This window comes from Phoca vitulina, unplaced genomic scaffold, assembly GCF_004348235.1.
Source record: "Phoca vitulina isolate PV1807 unplaced genomic scaffold, GSC_HSeal_1.0 scaffold65, whole genome shotgun sequence".
Taxonomy (NCBI): domain Eukaryota; kingdom Metazoa; phylum Chordata; class Mammalia; order Carnivora; family Phocidae; genus Phoca; species Phoca vitulina.
The window spans coordinates 5,053,138-5,075,923 of NW_022589768.1; the positions used below are offsets into that span (position 1 = coordinate 5,053,138).

General features: G+C 44.5%; 1 protein-coding gene across 1 annotated transcript in view; it reads left to right on the forward strand.

Annotated features, from left to right (window-relative positions):
• Positions 1-7,113: 7,113 nt before the first annotated feature.
• Positions 7,114-22,786, forward strand: part of CRTC3 (CREB regulated transcription coactivator 3) — a gene marked incomplete at its 5' end in the record, with an annotated part of 88,161 nt that continues 72,488 nt past the window's right edge. The window contains one exon of the mRNA XM_032391851.1: positions 7,114-7,290. Coding sequence (XP_032247742.1) covers positions 7,114-7,290 — 177 coding nt within the window. The remainder of the gene's footprint in view (positions 7,291-22,786) is intronic.

The window sequence follows — 22,786 nt, forward strand, 5'->3', positions numbered from 1 at the left end:
GGGACTCGATCCAGGGACTCCAGGATCATGACCTGAGCCGAAGGCAGTCGCTTAACCAACTGAGCCACCCAGGCGCCCTACTGTGTTTATATTTTTTAATGTATTTTTAATTTTTTTTTGAAAGTAATCTCTACGTCCACCTGGGTCTTGAACGCACGATCCCGAGATCAAGAGTTGCATGCTCTTCTGACTGAGCCGGCCGGGCGCCCCAGGGTCCAATGTATCTATAAACACAAAGGCAGATGAGAACACTGCATTTGCCGAGTTGTATTTGCTTATTTAAAAACTTTAAGGATTTGGGGCGCCTGGGTGGCTCAGTCAGTTAAGCGTCTGCCTTCGGCTCAGGTCATGATCCCAGGGTCCTGGGATCGAGCCCTGCATCGGGCTCCCCGCTCAGCGGGGAGCCTGCTTCTCCCTCTCCCACTCTCCCTACTTGTGTTCCCTCTCTCGCTGTCTCTCTATCAAATAAATAAATAAAATCTTTAAAAAAAATTTTTTTAAGGATTATTTTCATAATGAAATTTACAAAACTGAACACTTCTCATAGAGAACTCTTAGATTCCCAGGCATATGTCTGTAAACCTCCAAGGGTCCAAAGATCCCAGATGGAGAAGAATCCATCCAGCTCATTATATTTGTGCCCAGTGTGGAGTCAATCTCACAACCCTGAGATCATGACCTGAGTTGAAATCAAGAGTTGGATGCTTAACCACTGAGCCACCCAGGCACCTCCAACTGGTTCATTATTGGTCACTGGATGGCAGATATACTGACTTTCCATTATCAGCCCATGACAGACATCAATAATCAATCTAGATATTCTTTCCTCTCTGAGCTGCTGGGCTCCAAGGCATTCTCTACATAATCAGAGCCAGTCCTTAGAGTTCGAGTTAAATCCTATTTGCCTAGTAGGTGGGATAGACTAGATTATGGGGAATTTTTCACTCTAGCTTCAGGGTTCAGCCTTATTAGGAAGCAGTGGGAATATTTTGAGAAGAGAATGCTAGCGGGGTTACTTAACCTGGGATGGTAAGAAGGGTTAAAAAGTAGAGGCAGGCGTGCCTGGAAAGAGGCTGTTCCTTTGTTCATTCATTAGTCAGTACTGGAGTACCCACTGTGGTTAATGGGGTCTGTGGGGGGAGGGGGAGGTGAAGACATGGTGTCTTGCTTCAAAGGTCTTAGTAATTTGTTCATCAGATACTTACTGAGTCCTCAGTGTGTACCAGAGGTTTAGGATGGACATTGGGGATTATAATAGTGAGCAAGCAAAACACAGTCTCCTCGTAGATTTTAGGATTTAATGGAGAAGATATTCTTTTGACAAGTAAGGACACATTTTAATGAATATTACAAAAGGGGAAGCAGATGTAGCTCTGGAAATGAATGGTAGGGAGTCCTCACCTCTTCTAGTGGCCTAAAGGATTAGTGGGGGTAGGGAAGTCATTTGAGGGTATGAGGTTCAGCAAAGGGATAAAGAGGGTGATTTGAGTTGAGGCGTTCACAGGGATCAGATTGTAGAGACAGGAGATTTGGGACTTGATCCTAAGGACAATGGAGAGCCATGAAGGGGTTGAAGTAGGGGAGATTTGCATTTTAAAAGGATGCCTGTAGCTCCGGAGTGGTGGATAGAGCTGAGGGGAAGGTGGCCAAGAAGCCGGAGGGAGGTCGAGATAGTGGTCCGGGAGATGTGATGATGGCCCTGACGCTGGGGTGGTAGCAGATCAATACTTAGGAGCTAGAAATGACCAAACTTGGTGAATGCGTGATGCCCGGCTTTCAGACTTGAGCCATTTCCAGGTATCCTCCATTAAGAGGGGGAACGCTGGTGGGAGCAGCGGGGGGAGCAGATGCCTCAGTGTCAGGAGACCGTGGGCCACCGAGGTAGAGATGGTCCAGCAGGCCATTGTTTATATGGCCCTGAAGCCATATACGGATCTCCAAATAAGGAGGCAAGTCTAGACTAGTGATAGAAATGTGGGAACCTTTGGTGTGTAGTTGCGCTGCCCAAGCAGAATTCCTAGAACACATCTTGCACATTGGTGACCTGGATTCTGATTTGGTCCTTGTGGGGGTGTAGGGTGTGTGTGTACCTGGATGCTTTTTTTTTTTTTTTAATTAGGACCAACAGTGAATATTGGGATTTTATATTAAAGTTTGGATTCTGGCTTCTTTTGAAAAATGAAATCATCTAACAACACTCACTACATTTCTGCATGACAGCAGTTGCCGGGAGCTCCCATAGTGGCTCCCCCACTGGAAAGTGCATGTATGTGTTCAGTTTGCCACAGTCTCCAGCCCCCCCTGTGGTGTTCCTCACAAGGATTCCAGCTACTTCACTTACTTCTCTTCCGCACTTGGCACCTGCAGACATTTGAGTTTGTGAGCCCTGCTATAGAGTGAAATGTGGAGAGGACCAAGAGAAGCCCAGGGAGCCCCACCATGTAAAGGGGAGGTAGAGGAAGGGAGCCAGCAAAAAAGACCAAAGAGCAACCAGAGAGGGAAAGGAGAGCATGTCAAGCAGCCAAGCCCAGTGCTGTTGACTCGGTCTGACATGATAAGGACGTGTCCTTTGGTTTAGTCAAGTGAGGCCATTGGTATTCTGGGTGAGAGCCCCTGTGTTCACAGTGAGGTGGTTGGAATGGAGGTTGTGAGGTATCCAGGACCAAATGGAAGGAAAGAGACTGGATTGGGAGCTTGTTCCAGAAGTTCAACTTTGAAGGACAACTTGTAGTTTTGAGAAACCACAGGGTAAACACGACACATCAGCCTGGAGTGTTAATTTAGCTTGAATATTTGGGGAGAATCATTTTATATTAAAACAAACAAATATTAGATGTGTTCTGTAGCAGTGAGGAGAGGAGAGAGGAGAAAAGAGGGGCGCCTGGATGGCTCAGTCGGTTGAGCGTCTGCCTTCAGCTCAGGTCATGATCTTGGGGTCCTGGGATCGAGTCCCACGTCGGGCTTCTTGTTCAGCTGGGAATCTGCTTCTCCCTCTGCCCCTCCCCCTGCTTGTGTGCTCTCTCTCTCTCTGACAAATAAATAAAGTCTTAAGAGAGAGAGAGAGGAGAAAAGACTAGACATACTGGATTTGGGCTAAATATTGAGTGCTATCTCTTTGCCAGATGCTGTGCTGACTCCTTTACATTCATTATCTCCTGCGGTTTTCACAGCGACCCTAGGGAATGTGTATCTAGGTTATTCTTCATTTTGCAGATGAGCAAACTGAGGCTTGAGAGGTATGGTTGCATGGCTGATGAGTGGCAGAGCTGGGGTTTGAATATGGCTGTACCCCTGAATGTCTGTGTACTCCACTGCTTTTATCCCCCCCCACCCCCCAAGGATATCTACTTATACCAGCAGCATCTGTTGAAAACACTTTCCTCATTGAATTGCTATGGTACTTTTGTCAAAAATCAACTGGCCAGATATTGTGTGGGTCTGTTTTTGGACTCTCTCTTCTGTTCTATTGATCCGTACATCTCTCTGACAGTAGCACATGCTTGAATTACTGTAGCTTTATAGTAAGTCTGGAAACAAGGTAACAGCCTTCCAACTTTGCTCTTTTTATTTTATTTTATTTTATTTATTTATTTTTAAAGATTTTATTTATTTGACAGAGACACGGGGAACACAAGCAGGGGGAGTGGGAGAAGGAGAAGCAGGCTTCCTGCTGAGCAGGGAGCCCGATGCGGGGCTTGATCTCAAGACCCTGGGATTATGACCTGAGCCGAAGGCAGATGCTTAACAACTGAGCCACCCAGGCGCCCCAACTTTGCTCTTTTTAAAAATTGCTTTGACTATTGTAGGTTAGTCTTTTGCAGATCTGTAAATTTTAGGATTATCTTGTCAGTTTCTATAAAAAGGTCTGCTGAGATTTTTGTTTGGGATTGGCTGCTGTGAGACTTTTTAAAAAGGGAATTAGTGAGGCGTGGCTCTCATTTCATATAGACATTGAAGGACGTTCCCCTAAAGTGTGTGGCTGCAAGCTGGAGGTTGCTAACTTAAGTTTCAAGGTGAGGCATGTAGGGAAAAGGAGTGGATGAGCCAGGAATGAGTAAGTGGTAGCTGATCTCAGGCCATGGTGGAGGAATAGTAGGGTGCAGTGAGGTCTTGGGCAAATGATGCCTCAAGCCCTGTGCAGGGGGACAGCTGCTTCTCAGTTCCACGCATTGTTGCCTTGCAAGAACGTACATTTGGTGTTACTTGATCTTTCTGTCAAGAGAAGTTGGAAATCTAGGTTTTTATACAGTCTTCTGATTCAAAATGGAAGTGTAAAGCATTGAGTGGGTCAGTATCATGTGGGTCAAACAGAACTCTCTAAACATGGCCCCTGACCTGCCAACCTGTGACCTCTGCCTTTGGCTACTCATTCTTCGGTGCCCATTTTCATCCTCAGGAAGCATGACAGCGTTGAAGACAGTCTCTAAAGTTCTTTCTGGCTCATCGATTCTAGATTTCAAAAGAGGAATATATCAAAGTTACTCAGGGGTTTAGGAGGAAGCTGAGAATATCAACAATAATGATGATACTTTGAGAAGTTGTGCAGAGCTTTCCATTTTACACCCTACTGTCATATCTGTTCTCTCTTTTAATCCTTATGTTGTCTTTGTGAAGTAGACGGCAGAATAATTTCCCCAGCCGCGTGGGAGCTTCAAGGCACACAGTCAGGTCTTCCAGTTCTGAATGCAGTCCTCTTTTCCCCATAACTCAGCAGTCTGTGAAGACTCTAGAACAGGCACTTTGGGAGGGAGAGCAGGTATGGGAGGTTGTGGGAGGGCAGGCCTTAGGCTCAGGTGAAGGCAGGTGTCTAGCTAGATTTAGAACTTAGCTTGGTTGAAGTGTCAAGGCTTTTGGGTATAAGTTGAAGCCTTTGTGGGAACTCTCTGAAGGCAGGGACCTTGGCAGGTATTCATCTTAGCAAGACAGTGCCTGGCACAGTACCTAACACACACAGTTAAAAGTTTCTGTATAAGTGAATAAATGGATGGATTGATGGAAGAAGGAATCAAAGGCTTGAGATCAAGGGGGCCAGGAATTTTGTCTAGAGAATTTCAAGGACAGAGAGTCAAATGCTTCTGGTAAATGCTTTGAGAATGTTAAGATCAAAAGCTGAGACTTTATTGTTATAATTCAGCTGATAGATGGAAAAGGCTAATGATGTCCTCCTCATATTTGACTCTTGGATCTGGGTTCTGATGAATAGATTATAGCTGCCTCCCAGTGCAGTGTGTTTGGGAAATCAAATACTGTGGGTACAAGGAAGTTAAGGCCGCCAAGGGGTTTTGTATGCCTTTAAAACTTCCAGCCAGATGTAGGCTCTTATCTTTTGGAGATGCATATTGAAATATGGAATGATACAATGTCTGGATTTCTTTCAGTGGGGTGCCATGGGTAGTCAGGGGGTAAAGATGAGTCAAGACTGGACATAAGATCATCGTGGAAGCTGGAAGCTATTAGATGGGGTTTCATTGTATTCATCTTTATTTTGTATATATTTGAAATTTTTCATGATAAATATAAAGACTGAACAAAATCAGAGAGCTTCTAGGCCCAGCAATGCTTTTGATCAACCCAACTTCATTTTTCTCTGAGCTTGTAAATACTATGATCATTGAGAGAGAAATTGGGGGGGGGGTGCCTACGTGGCTCGGTTGGTTAAGCCTCTGCCTTTGGCTCAGGTCATGATCCTGGGGTCCTGGGATCGAGCCCCATGTTGGGCTCCCTGCTCAGTGGGGGGTCTGCTTCTCCCTCTCTCTCTGTCCCTCCTCCCTGCTTGTGTTCTCTCTCTCAAATAAATAAATAAATAAATCATAAAAAAGAGAGAGAGGGAGAAATGGAGCAAAGAAAAGGACTACGGCAGATATAAGAGTGTGTGTGTGTGTGTGTGTGTGTGTGTTTAAGAGAGGGAAGGGGTGGGTAGAGGGAGAGGGAGAGAGAGAATCTTAAGCAGGCTCCATGCCCAGTGCGGAGATGATCTCACAACCCTGAGATTATAACCTGAGCCCAAATCAGGAGTCGAATACTTAACCAACTGAGGCACCCAGGTACCCAAGAATGTGGGTTTTGAGGTGGCCATAGCTTGGCCTCCTCTAGCTGTGTGACCTTGGGCAAATGTTGAGCTTCCTTAAGTCTGGGTCTCTAGGTCTGTAAAAGCAGAATGATATGGTGTCCCTTGGTGGTTGTGGAGAGGGTTAGGGATGAATTGGGCAAAGCACCTGAGGACAGCATCTGGCTCATCTTAGGGGCTTCTATCTGGTAGCTTTTTATTATTATTAGACAAAAGATCTAATAATGAAAGCCTTCAGGGTTCCCATTGCCTCTTTCTTCCCCACGTGAATTGTAAGTGCCAAGGATTATGTAACCACAGAGGTAATTTATTGTTTTAGAAACAGAACTCTTAAAGACCAAATTGGACCACTTTGGGGTTTATAAGAACTGTAACCAGTTTACTGAGTTTTGAAAAATGAAGCAAGGAAGAACTTCCGGAAGAAAGGCATATGAAAGCAGTGGGATGCCATTTGATACCTGTTGAGTTGGCCTCCTCCTTTGCCCCAATTAAGGATGATATTCAGCGTTAGTGAGCTTTCTTGTGAAACTGTCTTCTCATACATACTTCATATACCCGCTGGGACCACATTTTGACATGATGTGTTGAGAGCCGTCGAAAGACCCAGGCGCAGAGACTCAGGAATCACTCTTTGGAGTGTGTTCTTAGGAAATATAGCCATTAAAGATGATGAATATCCTAGGAAAGAGCTCAGATGTAAGCACGCGGGATCGTACCTGAGTTACGACTCCTGCCATGCTGGTATTACACACGCGTGTAAGCGGAGACTGGACAGGAGAAGGGAGAACGGTTAATGTGTTAGAGGCCTAGAGAATGGCTTAGTTTTCCTTTAAGAGACTCTTTTATTGCTGTTAGAGGTTGGGCCCGCCTACACACACACAAAGACCTTGCAAAGACCTCACTATCACCGCGCATGGGACATTTGGAACATGGGTAGATTCTTTCCAAAAATAGACCAGTCAGAAATCAAAAGGCACTGGAAACCTGAAGGTTTTAGGTAGAAAAGAAACCGAAACCAAGACTTTCACTCTTGAACCTTTCCGCTACAAAATACCCGTACTTCAAGGCTTCGCTCAGATCTTTGCTGTCATCTCTCAACCGTCTTGAAATCTCTTTGTTTCCAGGTCCAGTTTCAGAAGCTTCAGCAGCTGCGCCTCACGCAGTACCATGGCGGGTCCTTACCGAACGTGAGCCAGCTGCGGAGCAGCGCGGCGGAGTTCCAGGTACCTCCAGATGCTTCCTTCCTCCAGTCTGAATCGGGTGTAAGAAGATAGGCAGCGATTGTCCTTAGAAAGATTGGATCTTGAAGGATAAACTGGGCCGAGATACAGTTCAGTGTTTTCCGGGAAGCCCGTCATTCTTTTTCCTAGTTTCTGTAGCCTGCCGGAGCATTATCTCAGGGGCTGGCTAAGGCCGCCGTGTCCAAGAGAAATACACCGTGAGCCACATGTGTAATCCAGACTTCTCTAGTAGCCACATCAAAGGCAAAGAAACAGGTGCAATTAATTTTAATATTATTTAAATAAATTATTATTTAACCCGGTAAATCCAAAATATTATCATTTCAACATATAATCAGTATAACAAACACAAATGAGATATTTCACATTCTTTTTAAGGTTTGGACTAAGTCTGAAATCTAGTGCATATTGTACACATACAGCACGTCTCCGTTGAGACTAGCCATATTTTACTACCTTCATGTGGTTGGTTTCTACCATAGTGGACAGTGCAGATCTAAGGCCCAGATAGGTGGTCTCTTGCATTTACATTAGTGCAGTGTCATACGGTGCCTCAATCATTCATATCATTGAAGAACTTTTTTTTTTTTTAAAGATTTTATTTATTTATTTGAGAGAGAGAGAGTGAGAGAGAGAGCCCAAGAGGGGGTAGGGTCAGAGGGAGAAGCAGACTCCCTGCGGAGCAGGGAGCCCGACGTGGGACTCGATCCCAGGACTCTGGGATCATGACCTGAGCCGAAGGCAGTCGCTTAACCAACTGAGCCACCCAGGCGCCCCCGTATCATTGAAGAACTTTGTTCAAAATAATGTGGAATCAATATTTCAGACAATGGTATAGGATACTGTTGTTAAGATCCGAAGTAGACATCCTAGTCTGAAAAATTAGGAGCCTGTCATAGTTCTAATTAAACAATTTAAAATTTGGTGTTGAAGTTGGGAACTTTACGACAAGGTGTAAGTTAATTTATTTGGATGCCTGTCCATTTTAAAAGCACTATCTTCTTTCTTTGCTGTAAAAGCTGGGTATACTTGTTTGATGATGGTCCTATAAGGCAAAAGTATTATTTAAAATAGAGACTTCCGTTTGAGAGTGCTAACAGGGGCTCTTAAATATAACGGTTATTAGAAAAAGCACAATGTGAAGATACTTGTACCCTGTTATACTGGATGTTATATTTCCTACATTGACGTTGGAATCTCACTATGCTGCTGCCTATATCAGAGGCCTACCTCGGTAGACCAGATGATCTTCTGCGTTGGCCTGTTGGATCATTCAGTATCCAGATAAAGCAGGTCTCTGCTTTATGCTGGATTTCATGCTTCTGAAATCAGAGCACTGCCAAGGTGTGCTGTGTTTGAGATCCTGATTTTGTGGTACTTGATAGTCAACTTTAGAGGAATATAGATAGAACTTACTATCCTGCCCCTGTCCTGTTGCAGCAGGGGGTGGGATGAACTAACAGCCCTTGGCCTTCCCAGGATTCTTTCTTTGAATATGTGGTTTTTTTTTTAGTTTTTTTTTTCAAGATTTTATTTATTTATTTGAGAGAGAGAGAGAGAACATCAACGGGAGGAGAGGAAGAGAGAGAGGGAGAAGTAGACTCCCCGCTGAGCAGGGAGCTGGATGCAGAACTCAATCCCAGGACCCTGAGATCATGACCTGAGCCGAATGCAGACGTTTAACCGACTGAGCCACTCAGGCATCCCTGAATATTTTTTATTTTTATTTTTTTGCTTTGAAACAATCACAAACTTACAGAAAAGTTGGAAGTTCAGGATAAATAACTTTTTTTTCTCCTTGAGAAAATAAGTTGCTAACCTGATGCTCTTTCAGCCCCAAACATTTCACTGTGTATTTTCCTACAAGCAAGGACGTTGTCCCTTATAACCCAAACAGAGCCATCAAAATCATAAAATTAATAGTGGAGTGTTATTACCATCTGATCCACGGGTCCCATTCATGTGTGGTTTCACCATGTGTCCCATTACTGTCCTCTGCAGCAAAAGGATCCAGTTCAGAATCACCTGTATTTATTGTCCTTAGTCTCCTTCAGTCTAGAACAGTTTTTCAGTCTTTTATTTTTGACATTAAAGAAATTATTTCTGACTTTTACGACCGTAGCCACTTTTGAAGAGCACCAGTCGGGTATTTTGTAGAATATCCCTCAGTTGGGGTTTGTCTGATGCTTCTTCATGATTCGAGTCAGATTTGTGTCTTTGACAGGAATAGTAGAGAAATGATGCTGTTATTGTGTCCCCTTAAGTGGATGATTTTCTTTTGTCCTGTTACTACTGGTGTTCACTTTTATCAGTTAAGGTGGTGTTTGTCAGGCCTCTTCATGTTAAAGTTTCTCTTCCCCTTTGTAGTTAACAAATATTTTGTGAGGAGATACTTCATCCTGATCCTCTTCAAACTTGCATACATCCGTTTATTTATTTCTGTATATCTGATTTTGTGGCTTCTTACTTTATTCAGTGGGTTATAATCCAGAACTATTATTTTGATTTTGATGCTCACATTATCTCTGATTAGGCCAGTGGGAGCCTTCTTTTTGGGATTCTTGACAAACTGAGAAAAAAAGGGAATCCCAGGAACATAGTTTTTTTTTTTGTTTTTTTTGTTTTTTTAAGTAAACTTTTTTCAGGTGCAATTTACAATACAATCGACCTTTCTTTTTAAAGATTTACTTATTTATTTATTGAGAGAGAGGGGGAGAGAGAGAGCGTGCGCATGTACGAGCAGGGGGAGGGGTGGAGGGAGAGAGAATCTCCAGCAGAGACTCCCTGTGGAGCGTGGAGCCTGACACAGGGCTTGATCCCAGGACCCCGAGACCGTGACCTGAGCTGAAACCAAGAGTCGGATGCTTAACTGACTGAGCCACCCAGGTGCCCCTCAACTGACCTTTCTTTTTTTTTTTTTTTTTAAAGATTTTATTTATTTATTTGAGACAGAATGAGAGAGAGAGAGCACATGAGAGGGGGGAGGGGCAGAGGGAGAAGCAGACCCCCTGCCAAGCAGGGAGCCCGATGCGGGACTCGATCCCGGGACTCCAGGATCATGACCTGAGCCGAAGGCAGTCGCTTAACCAACTGAGCCACCCAGGCGCCCTCAACTGACCTTTCTTAAGCATATAATTCTATGTTGTATAATCACCGCCATAGCCAAGATACAGAACAGTTCTGTCACCCATCAGCCAGAAGTTCCTACAGGTCCCTTAGGGATCTGCCTCCACCCCCCACCTCCAGCCTCTGGAAACCACTGATCTGCAGTTTTGCCTATTCCAGTGTGTCCTGTAAAGGGAATCAAAGGTGTGTAATCTTTGGAGTTCTTCTTTCACTTAGTACGTTGCATTAGAGATGCATCCGTGTTGGTGCACATGTTAGTTTCCTAGGGCTGCCCTAACAAAGTACCATAAACTGGGTGGCTTCAAACAGCAGAAATTCATCCTCTTGCAGTTCCGAGGCTGGAAGGCTGAGATCGAGGTGTCAGTAGGACCATGCTGTCTGGAGGCTTTAGGGAAGAATACTTCCTTGCCGGGCGCCTGGGTGGTTCAGTCGTTAAGTGTCTGCCTTCAGCTCAGGTCATGGTCCCAGGGTCCTGGGATCGAGCCCCGCATCGGGCTCCCTGCTCGGCAGGAAGCCTGCTTCTCCCTCTCCCACTCCCCCTGCTTGTGTTCCCTCTCTCACTGTATCTCTCACTGTCAAATAAATAAAATCTTTAAAAAAAAAAAAAAAGAATCCTTCCTTACCTCTTCCTAGCTTCTGTTGGTTGTTGCCAGTCCTTGGCACCCCTGGGCTTATAGCTCCCTCCCTCCAGCCTCTGCCTCCATTCTGTAGGACCTTCTCCCCTGTGTGTGTGTGTGTGTGTGTGTGTGTGTTTGTGTGTCTAAAGCTCCTTCCCCCTTGTCTTTTAAAGCCACCACTCATTGGATCAAGGGCCCACTCTAATCCACTATGACCTCATCTTAAGTTAATTACCTCTGTCAAGATTCTGTTTCTAAATAAGATCACATTCACAGGTACTGGGGGCTAGGATTTGAGCATATCTTTTAAGGGGAACATGATTCAACTCACTGCATTGCATTTATCTGTAGTTCATTCTTTTTTATTGCTCAGTAATATTCCATTGTATGGGGGTACTGTAATTTCTCTATCCATTCATCAGTTGATGGACATTTGGATCATTTCCAGGCTTCGGCAATTGTGAATAAAGATACTCCCATATAGTTGTTTTTTTTTTTTTAAGATTTTATTTATTTATTTGAGAGACAGAGACACAGCAAGAGAGGGAACACAAGCAGGGGGAGCAGGAGAGGGAGAAGCAGGCTTCCCGCCGAGCAGGGAGCCTGATGTGGGGCTCGATCCCAGGACCCTGAGATCATGACCTGAGCCGAAGGCAAACGCTTAATTGACTGAGCCACCCAGGCGCCCACATATGGTTTTTATGTAAATACTTAGTAGAGAAATGGCTGGATCATATGGCAAGTGTATCTTTAACTTTATAAGAAACTGCCAAGCTGTTTTATGTCTGTACTGTTTCACTTTCCCACCAGCAGTATAGAGAGTTGCAGTGATTCTACACTGCTCTCCAGTATTTCAGGGTGGTTTTTTTTTTTTAATTTTGGCAAAAAACACAACATAATATTTACCATCTTAACCATTTTTAAGTGTATGGTTCAGTGCTGTTAAGTATATTCACATTGTGCAACTTTTTCATCTTACAAAACTGACACTCGGTATCCATTGGACAACAACCGATTCCCCCTTCCCCGTGGCCCCACGACCACAGTCGTACTTTCTGGCTGTATGACTTTGACTGCTTTAGGCACTTCGTGCAAGTGGAATCCTACAGGATTGTCTTCTTGTGACTGGCTCATTTCACTTAACATGGTGTTCTCAAGGCTCACCCATATTACGGAGTGTGGCAAGATTTCCTTTTTATTTAAGGCAGAGAGTATTCCATTGTATATAGAGACCACATTTTGTTTGTCCTTTCACCGGTTATGGACACCTGGTCACTTCTACCTCCTGGCTATTGTGAATAATGCCGCTACGAACGTGGGTGTGAAGCTATCTCCTAGAGATCCAGCTCTCCGTTCTTTTGGGGTGTATGCTCAGAAGTGGCATTGCTGGGTCATACGATAATTCTATTTTAAGTATTTTGAGTAACAGCCGTACTGTTTTCCGTTGCGTCTGCACCGATTTCCGCCTCCCACCAGCCGGGCACGAGGGCGCCAGTGTGTCCACATCCTCACCAGCACGTGTCACTTTCTGTGTGTCTCTGTTGGTTTGATAGTAGTCGTCCTGATGGGTGTGAGGAGGTGGTATCTCAGTTTAAAAGATTTTTGTTATTCTAGTGCATGTGTAGTGCTATCTTATTATGTTTTAATTGGCATTTTCCTAATGACTAATGATGTTGAACATCCTCTTGTGTGATTATTTGCCACCCTGATCTCTTCTTTGGTGAGATGTCTGTTCAGAGCTTTTGTCCAGTTTTTAAATGAGTTGTTCATTTTCCTGTTATGTTGTGAGAGTTCTTCATATTTTTTTGGATGCCATTTCTTTTCTCTTTTTTTTTTTCTTCTTTTTTCTTAGAGAGTGAGCATGCATGTGCATGAGCGGCGCTGTGGTTGTGGGGGAGGGGCAGAGGGAGAGGGAGAGAGAATCTTCTGCAGGCTCCAGCACGGAGCCCGAGGCAGGGCTAGATCTCCTGACCCTGAGATCACGAAATCTGAGCTAAAATCAAGAGTCGGGCGCCCAATGGACTGAGCCACCCAGGTGCCCCAGATGCCATTTCTTTATCAGATATGTATTTTGCAAGGTATTTTTTCCCTGTCTGTGGCTTATCTTCTCATTTTCTCAACAAAGTCTTGAAGAGCAAATGTTTTTACTTTCAATGAAGTTCATCAATTTTGTTGTTTTATGATTTGTGCCTTTCATGTCTTATTTAAGACTTATTTGCTTAACTCAAGGTCACAAAGATGTTTTTCCTGTGTGTTTTTTGGGAAGTTTTATAGTTTTAGGTTGTACACTTAGATAATTTCAAGTTAATTTTTTTTTTTTTTTATGTAGTGCAACATATGGATTGAGGACCACTCTCTTTGCATATGGAGGTTGAATTGTGCCAGCAGCATATGTGAGAAGACTTTTCTTGCCTATTGAATTGCCTTCTCACATTTGTTCAGTCATTTGACCATGTATGTGTGGGTCTGTGTCTGGACTCCATCTTCTGTTCCACTGATCTCCATGTCTCTCATTTTGCTAATACCACACTTTTTATCTATCTGCCTATTTATTTTTTAAAGATTTTATTTTTGAGCAATCTCTACACCCAACGTGGGGCTTGAACCCACAGCCCCGAGATCAAGAGTTGCATGCTCTTCTGACTGAGCCAGCCAGGTGCCCCTAATACCACACGTTTTTAAGAAGTATAATTGACATATAACAGTATATTAGTTTCAGGCATGGAATATAATGATCCGATATTTGTATGTATTACAAAATGATCACCACAATAAGACTAGTTAATGTTTGTCACCATACAGTTACCAAAAAATTTTTTTTCTTGTAATGAGAAATTTTTAAGATTTACTCTCTTAGCAACCTTCAAATAGGCAATACAGTGTATTAAGTATAGTCACCATGCTGTACATTATATTCTCATGACTTATTTATTTTATACCTAGAAATTTGTGCCTCTTAACCTCCATACCCGTTTCATCTGCCCCCCCCCCCTTTAAGATTCCATATGTAAGTGAGATCCTACTAATACCAAACTATCTTGAGTGTTGTACCTTTACAGGAAGGCTTGGAATCAGGTAGTGAGAGTCCTCCAACTTTGTTCTTTTTTAAAGTTGTGTGGCTTACTTTAGTTCCTTTACTTATCCATACAATTGTAGAATCAGCTTGTTGATTTCTACGAAGAAAGCCTGCTGCGATTTTAGGTGGGGTTGCGTGGAATCCGTAGATCAGATTGGGGAGAATTGACATCTCGATGATAATGAGTCTCCCAATCCATAAACGTGGTACAGAAGCACAGATTGTGATTCAAGTGAAGTTGCTTATGATTACTTATTTAAACACAGTCCTCTTCCTCTTATGTTTATAGATCACTTCGGAGTTTACCAAATGTTTTCACATCTTATTATTTTACTGCTCTTTACTACAACATTAGTTTGGTAACCCCAGTACTGTTTGAATATTGGTTAAAGATCAATTTTCTATCCTAATGGAGGATCTCAAAGCACATTCTTCTCCTCTCACCCATTGGGCACTTGTACAGAGAACAGAGACTTATCAGATGAGTAAGCCAAAGCAGACCTTTCAGTCTGCCTTCTGCTAATCCTCAGTGAGGGGTGGGTCATCAGGCAGGGGGGGCTAGGGTTACAGCCCTCCAATCTCTAGGCAGGGCCCAGCATGTGTCCACTGAAGGCAGAGAGAGGAAATGGCATTATCTTCTTTGAAAGCTAGGGCTGTGTCTTGGGGGTGGGGGGGGACATGGGGGAGAGTTGACTGTTCTGCAGCGTGTCCCAGCCTGCTGAGAGCTAAGGCACCTGTTTGTGGTGTGGCAGCTACAGAGAGGGACAGACGGCTTCTCTCTGTGTAGGGCTGTTTGGGTGTAGTTATAACCCTTCAGAGCCTCCATGCAACCTACTCTGTCCTTTTGAATTCTATCACTAAATCTAATCGCACTTTTTATATTTCTGATTACTACATTTTAAAAAAATTGCATCATCTTGTTTATAACTGAGGGTTTATAAGTTCTAACTGATTTAGGGAACAGTCTGGTAGCTAAAGGGAGAAAGCCATGTTGCACAGCAGTAAAAGTGGGGAGGGCCAGGTCCGGGCCAGTGATTTTCTCGAGGCCTGCTGCCAACGTGAGAGCGTATGATGAGGCCCAGAGTTTGCACAGTAAGTATGTGAGAAAACCAGAACTTAAAAATCAAGTCTGGCTCCTAGTTCAATTTTTATGGTTTTCTCTTCAAATTTTTATAAGATTCTTAAAAAAAAAAAAAAGATTGGCAAAAGATATCTGAGTCAAATTCTAATAAATGGAAAACATTAGTAGTAATATTAATCTGAAAGTACTATGGATAATAGCTAACATTTATTGAGCAGGTTTCACGATTTGTTTCTATGTTGCTTCAGCATATGAAACTCGAATCATGCCAGACAGTTGCCAAATCCACAGAAAACAGGTAACATCCCTGTTCACATTTTGGCTCTTTTCTTTCTCCTTTTTTTTTTTTTTTTTTTTTAAGAGTTTATTCATTTATTTGAGAGAGAGAGCACGAGCAGGCGGGAGGAGCAGAGGGAGAGGGAGAAGCAGACTCCCCACTGAGCAAGGAGCACAGTCATGGGGCTGAATCCCAGGACCCTGGAATCATGACCTGAGCCGAAGGCAGATGCGTAACCGACTGAGCCACCCAGGCTCCCCTTTGGCTCTTTTCTTTCAGTAGTTTTTGCTGGGACCATAAATATTTTTAACAAAATCAGCATCATATTTACTGCATGTATAATTTCATATCTTATTTTTTCACATCGTAAACATTTTTCCATATGTTTAAATGGTCTTCAAAAGCATAATTTCTGGTGACTTAACAACATTCTATCACACAGATGTCCCACAGTTTAACTGCCCCCTTATCATTGGACATTTGGGTTGTTTTCACTGTTTATTCATAGGATGTATGTGTGTGTGTATAAATTGATCGTGCACTAGGCCAAAGACATTCTCAGTAAATTAAACAAGAGAAATTGATTTCAAACATAATCGAAAAAAATCGTAATCAATAATTTAAAAAAATCCAGCCACTTGATCAAACATTTACATCTTTTAAAAAATTATTGCATATGTTGTCAATGGCAAGTTAGAATATATAGAGGGAAAAAGATCACATTTGTAATAGCTTAACAATATATATGTATATGTGTATGAAACATTTGTTTTACTGAAAAACTTGTAAGAACTGTGTGAAAAAAATCTATAAAGCCTGAGAGAATATAAAGAGCTAAAAGTTTGCCTTCACTTTGAAAATCTGATGGAAGCTGTGAATCCTGCCTGAGAAAAATATATATACATGTACACATGCTCTCATTCACTTTCTTTTTTTTAAGATTTTATTTATTTTTTTACAGATTTATTTATTTATTTTTACAGACAGAGAGTACAAGTGGGAGAGGGGCAAAGGGAGAGGGAAAGAGAATCTCAAGCAGACTCCCCGCTGAGCATGGAGCCTTTCTCGGGGCTCGATCCCACAACCCTGAGATCATGACCTGAGCCGAAATCAGGTGTTGGCTGCTTAACCAACTGAGCCACCCAGGTGCCCCTCATTCACTTTCTTAAACTTTTTACTAGGGAAAATTTCAAACATGTTAACACTCATTTGCATGTATTTTGATCCCATGTGAAGAATTGTTGGCTTAAGATGATTACACTTATTTATAAGTTTGTATTAAACATTTAAAAAAATCACTTTCCTTATCTTCCTATGCCTGGTTTTCTGATTCTGTAAAATGCATCCAAAGAAAATTGTGGACAGTGTTTCAGTAACTTGGTACAAGGTTGGACGGGCAGAAAAGGAGTTATTTAAAGTCTTTGCTTGGCTCCCTTAATCCTTAAGCGGCCTTTTAGCAGCTTCTGATACCTCCTCTGTCCTCAAGCAGAAAATCCAGTCCTGTACACATTTTTTTTTTAATTATTTATTTTAGAGAGAGAGAGAGAGAGAAAGAGAAAGAGTGTGCGGGGCGGGGGGGAGGGGGAGAAGGAGAGGGAGTGAGAATCTCAAGCGGACTCCCCATGAGCTTGAGCACGGGCCCTGATGTGGGGCTGGATCCTAGGAGATCCTGACCTGAGCCGAAAACAAGAGTCGGATGCTTAACCCACTGAGCCTCCCAGGCGCCCCCCTAGTCCTATACGTGTTATTTGAAAGCCAGATCTTGAGAGCTGCTTCTTTGAATTTCAAAGTAATATTGTAGGTAGCGTATAGGTATCAGCGCGCATGATCTGAAACACCTTCACTTCCTGCAGCCAAAGCTCCCCTCTCAGAGCTCTGCCCAGCTCTTGTCCTCCGCATGGTAGGCTGTGAGCGCTTGAGAGGGGGCAGGGGAGCGATGGAGTGTTGAGATCTGCCCGCCCACCCCATGGCACAAGGAACACTCCCAACCTCAGGAGCTGAATTCCAAGTAGGTGAGAAGCTATGCAATGAAACAAGAGAGAATGATTCTCACTGAATATCCTCACAGATTGCGGAGGGCGGAAGGACAGGATGAACACACCTGTTCACGTGGTAGTCCATTTTCCCGAAAGGAAGTGCTGAGGCTCCTCCCTGCTGTCCAGACGGCTCTGGAGGGGCTGCGGACCACCCTTCCACTGAGCCCCCTTAGGCAAAGCACAGAATTCTCTGAACCTTATGATCATAATGATAGTGACTCCTTGTTAAAAGGGTTTAATGAATGCGGAATAAAAGCAGAAGGGCTTTGGAAACTGTGATGGCCAAAGCAACCATCGGTTATTAACACAAATACTGCTTAGAAACACTTTTGAAGTAGGTAGTTTGTATCTACTCATTTTTGTCTGTGCTCTTTTTTTTTTTTTTTTTAAGATTTTGTTTATTTATTTGTCAGAGAGAGAGCACAAGCAGGGGGAGCGGCAGGCGGAGGGAGAGAGAGAAGCAGACTCTGCTGAGCAGGGAGCCCGACGCGGGGCTCGATCCCAGAACCCTGGGATCATGACCTGAGCCGAAGGCAGACGCTTAACCGACTGAGCCACCCAGGCGCCCCATCTGCACTCTTTTTATTTCCTCTCCCTGCACCCCCATGACCTGTGCTCTCCAGGTATGGTAGTCACTAGCCATATGTGACTATTTACATTTAAACGAATTAAGATGAAATGCAATTCAGATTTCAGTTTCCCTGTCACACAAGCCTCATTTCCTGTGCCCAGTAGCCACACATGGCTGGCAGCTATTGTCCTGGGCAGGGAGCATTCTCATGCTGAGCTCTGGGCCCCAGTCTCAGCCCCAACTCGCCCCCCAGGCTTCCCCTTCCCATCCTGGCTGGTGCTTGAAGACCATCTTCGCCTCCCTCCTTTTCTTCATCAGCCAGTCAGAGTCCTGTGTCCTGGCTAAAGTGCTTATTTGGCTGATAAGAAGAGCATTCTGATTAAATTGCATACAAAAAATTTTTGCAGGGCGCCTGGGTGGCTCAGTCGGTTAAGTGTCTGCCTTCAGCTCAGCTCATGATCCCAGGGTACTGGGATCGAGTCCCGCATTGGGCTCCTGCTCGGCAGGAGTCTGCTACTCCCTCTGCCTCTGCCCCTCCCCCCCTGCTCGTGCTCTGTCTCTCTGTCTCAAATAAATAAAATCTTGGGCGCCTGGGTGGCTCAGTTGGTTAAGCGACTGCCTTCGGCCCAGGTCATGATCCTGGAGTCCCGGGATCGAGTCCCGCATCGGGCTCCCTGCTCAGCGGGGAGTCTGCTTCTCCCTCTGACCGTCCCCCCTCTCATGCTCTCTCTCTCTATCTCATTCTCTCTCTCAAATAAATAAATAAAATCTTTAAAAAAAAAATCAAATAAATAAAATCTTTAAAAAATTTTTTTGCCTCCTCTGTGGCACATGCGTTTCAAAAGAGGATGCTTGCAAAATCAGATCTCTAGTGGGCAGAATTTCTCACACTGAAAGGTGGCAGTTAACCTGAAAGCCTGTGTGGAAGGGCTCATCCTTAAACTATATTGCAAGTGCACGCGCGCACACACACGCACACACACACACACACACACACACAAGTAGGTGTGCATGGAAATGAACAGACTGCCCGGGAGAGGGCTTTGTGTTCTCCTGCTCCCTCTTCTAAGAGAGGAGTTCACTACTCTTCTTTTTTACTTCTCATTAACTGGCCGATAGAGAAATCATAAATAAACTCAGCGCGTATTTCTTAAGCACCTGCTCTCGTGGCAGAAATCTAACACTTCTGCGTGAGGTGTGGGAAACAGAAGCGATTAAGCCAGCCACTCCACAGAAGATGGCGGCCCAGTTCGTCCTCGTGAAATACCACCAGCTTTGTGTCCTGAGGTTTGGTGGCCTGCATCCAGCCACTGCCCCTCACCGAAGGAGGGCTGCCCTGCCTCAAGCCGTGAATGATCAAGGAGTCTTGGAGACTGTCCCCAAGTGGTTATGTCTTGAGTCACAGATGAGAGTCTGCACAGAGGCCTCAAAGCTGCCTCTCGTGCCTTCTGCTGTTCTTCAGACATTCTGTCTCTACCTTCAGCCCCCAGCTCTTCCCATTTCCTCACCGTCCCTCATCAGTTCTTTTGTCCCCTGGAGTATTGGCTGCACTGGCCACAAGCCTCTGCTTCCACTGGGTGCTCCCCAGGGGGAGGCTCTGGGGTACGGCGGGGTCTGGTGGGCGTCCAGAGGCCCGGGCGTGAGGCCTGGCTGCACCACTGTTTCGCTCTGTGAGCCTGGGCACCTCTTCAACCTCTCTCAGTCTGTTTGTTCGTATGTAAAATAAGGACAGTAATAATTACCCATAGGATAAGCGGAGGAAATGGGGGACATGGAGGCACTGACCAAGAGATGTGGGAGCCACAGCAAGTTCAGGGAGCGAGGATGGAGAGATAACTGATTCCTTCCCAAGCCACTAACTAACCTCTGTTTATGTGTGCTCATTCGTCACAGCTCGTGGCTTCTGTGGTGTAGTCATCTGCTCAAAAGTTAAAAGTGAGAGGGAATTTTGTTCCCAAGGTCATAAACCTTAGCCAGCCCTGCTCTTGGGTACAACATGCTCTCTGTCAGCCATGAAACCCTTTTATCCAAATACTAGTAGATATAATGAGACAGGGCAGTGACCTTCTGCATGAGATTTAGAAGACATTCACACGTTATCTTAGTGTGTTTTATGGAAAGATTTTCACTGATTACTAATAGCTATTTTATGTTAGGTCTTAGTTTCTTTTTCAGAGAATGACATTTTTCTGACCTTGTCCCTAAATTCTGTTTAGGAGTCCGTACCTCCTAATCCACATGCACTTTGCAACTGTGATTTTTTTCTTTCTTTTTTATTTTGTTTCTATCTCTGTGTTTGACTTGCTCACTGGTTTACCTTTGACTTTTGACTTCCAGCAGCATGTTCGCCTCTTCTGCTTGAGGAAATAGTGAGATGCATAGAAAGGGGCTTATTTAATAGATTTGGAATACGCATCTGTCCCAAAATAGGAACTGTGTGACCAAGAGTATGGTAGTTGTATTTTTTTTTTTTTTTAAGTAGGCTTCACGCCCAGTGTGGAGCCCAACACAGGGCCTGAACTCATGACCCTGAGATCGAGACCTGACCTGAGATCAAGAGTCCAGTGCTCAACTGACTGAGCCACTCAGGTGCCCCAGTAGTCGTGTTTTTAATACAGATTTGGGTAGTACTTTTCCCCTTCCTTTTTATCTAACGTGTTGAATAGAAGACTTAGGAAATAAAAGAGAAAAGTAGACAACTCATGAATCTCTAGCAGTCGGGAATAAAGGTCTTTGAAATCATACAAGGGGCAGGAAAACAGCGGCCCCACACACCGAATTAGGAACATCTGCATCCATGGGAACTCGAGCATGGGGACTGGAATGATGCCACGTTCATTCTGCCTTTCACGTGCTCCCAATTATTCATGCGCTAGAGGGTCAGGGATAGCATGGGTACTCCAAATAGTGCTTTTGTAGCTGATTTGTATTCCGTTCATTTAAAGTTTCAATGCCAGGAAGGTTGTAAGAGATGGGAAATTCTGCGAAGTCCATCTTTTGGGTAAAACCAATGAAAAGAAGCACCGTGAGGACTAAAGCACCAACATAAGTTTTGTTTTAAAATTAAAGCTTTAGGGCAATACAGAGGCTGTGAGGTTCACTGGCTGGAAGGTCAGACTCTGACCAGCCTCTGCCACTTCCAGCTCTGTGACCTCTGGCCAATCACTTAACGTCTCCCATTGCCTCAGTTTTCAGCTGAGCGGGGGGCATGGTAGTCATGCTCAGATCAGAGTTTTGTTGTGAGGAGTAAATGAGTTAATGTATCTAACACTCTTAGAGCAGAGCCGGCCTAGGGGGAGCACGGTGGGGGAGTCTCCTCTCACTCTCAGGATTGTCGCCACCCCCACCCCCGCTGTAGTCCCCTCTGCAGCCGCTTGAGGTCTGGCCCTGCCACTCACCAGCTGGGTGTCCTACTCAAGTCTGCAAGCCTCTAAGAAGGGGTGTGAATAAGGTAAAACAGATAGCACGTGGGAGGCGCCGAGCGGTGCCCCGAGCAGCCGGTGCCACCGTTTGCCTGTTGTGATTGCGGTGGCTCTCAGCAGGGGCGGCGCCCTCCACTGCAAGTTGTGTCATAGGTTAATTTGTTCTTACTGACAGCTAAAACTTAACAGGTTTAATTTTAACAGGTAAAATGTATTTTTAAAAAGTCATGAGAGGGGCTCCTGAATGGCAGAGTCGGTTAAGCGTGGGACTCTTGGTTTTGGCTCAGGCGGTGATCTCAGGCAGGTGGATCCAGCTGGTAGTCGGCTCGCCCTCAGTGTGGCGTCTGCTTGGGATTCTCTCTCTCCCTCCCCTCCTCCTGTGGACACATATGTGCATGCTCGCTCTCTCTCTAAAATAATTAAATTTATTTTTTTTAAGATTTTATTTTATTTATTTGACAGAGAGAGACACAGTGAAAGAGGGAACACAAAGCAGGGGGAGTGGGAGAGGGAGAAGCAGGCTTCCCGTGGAGCAGGGAGCCTGATGCGGGGCTCTATCCTAGGACCCTGGGATCATGACCTGAGCTGAAGGCAGACGCTTAACGACTGAGCCACCCAGGCGCCCCATAATTAAATAAATCTTAAAAAAGAAAAAGTCAGAGCTAGGAAAAGGTTATCCCCACCATGACATTATTGCTGTTCAGTCCTATTTTGGGAAGTGGAGAGCACCTGTGGAAAGCAGGCCTGCGCCCCCAGGGTTGGGCACACCCTGGGGACACCGGTTGGAACACAGGCCCAACAGTGGAATGTTCAGTGTCCCATGTGGGGGCAGAAAACATGTTTGAGAATCTCTGGTGGTGGAGTGCTGTGCTTTCTCCCACAGAGGCCACGACGCACACTCCCACATCCATGCTCCTCCACGTGGCAAACCTTTGCTCCCCCACTGCTTGCCAGGTGGCAGCCCCCCACGCCGAGCCGTTCTTTCCTGCCACACAAGGAAGAGGCGTGTTTGACTGCTGAAGTCACTTTTCACTATAGTAAACAGCTACCGTAACTTGCCCTGACTTCTTATTCATTAACTAATATTGGTTGAGTGCCTGTTATGAATGAGATATTATTGGGCTTATGAGGATTATTGAGAAAATGTCCATTTAAGAAGCTTATAACTAAGCTTGATGGACGACAGGTCATAGACACAAGAACTGCAGCTGAAAAACCTTTTTCTTCTTCAGCTTCCATTTTTAGACTTTTATATTCAGGAAAAGTAATTCA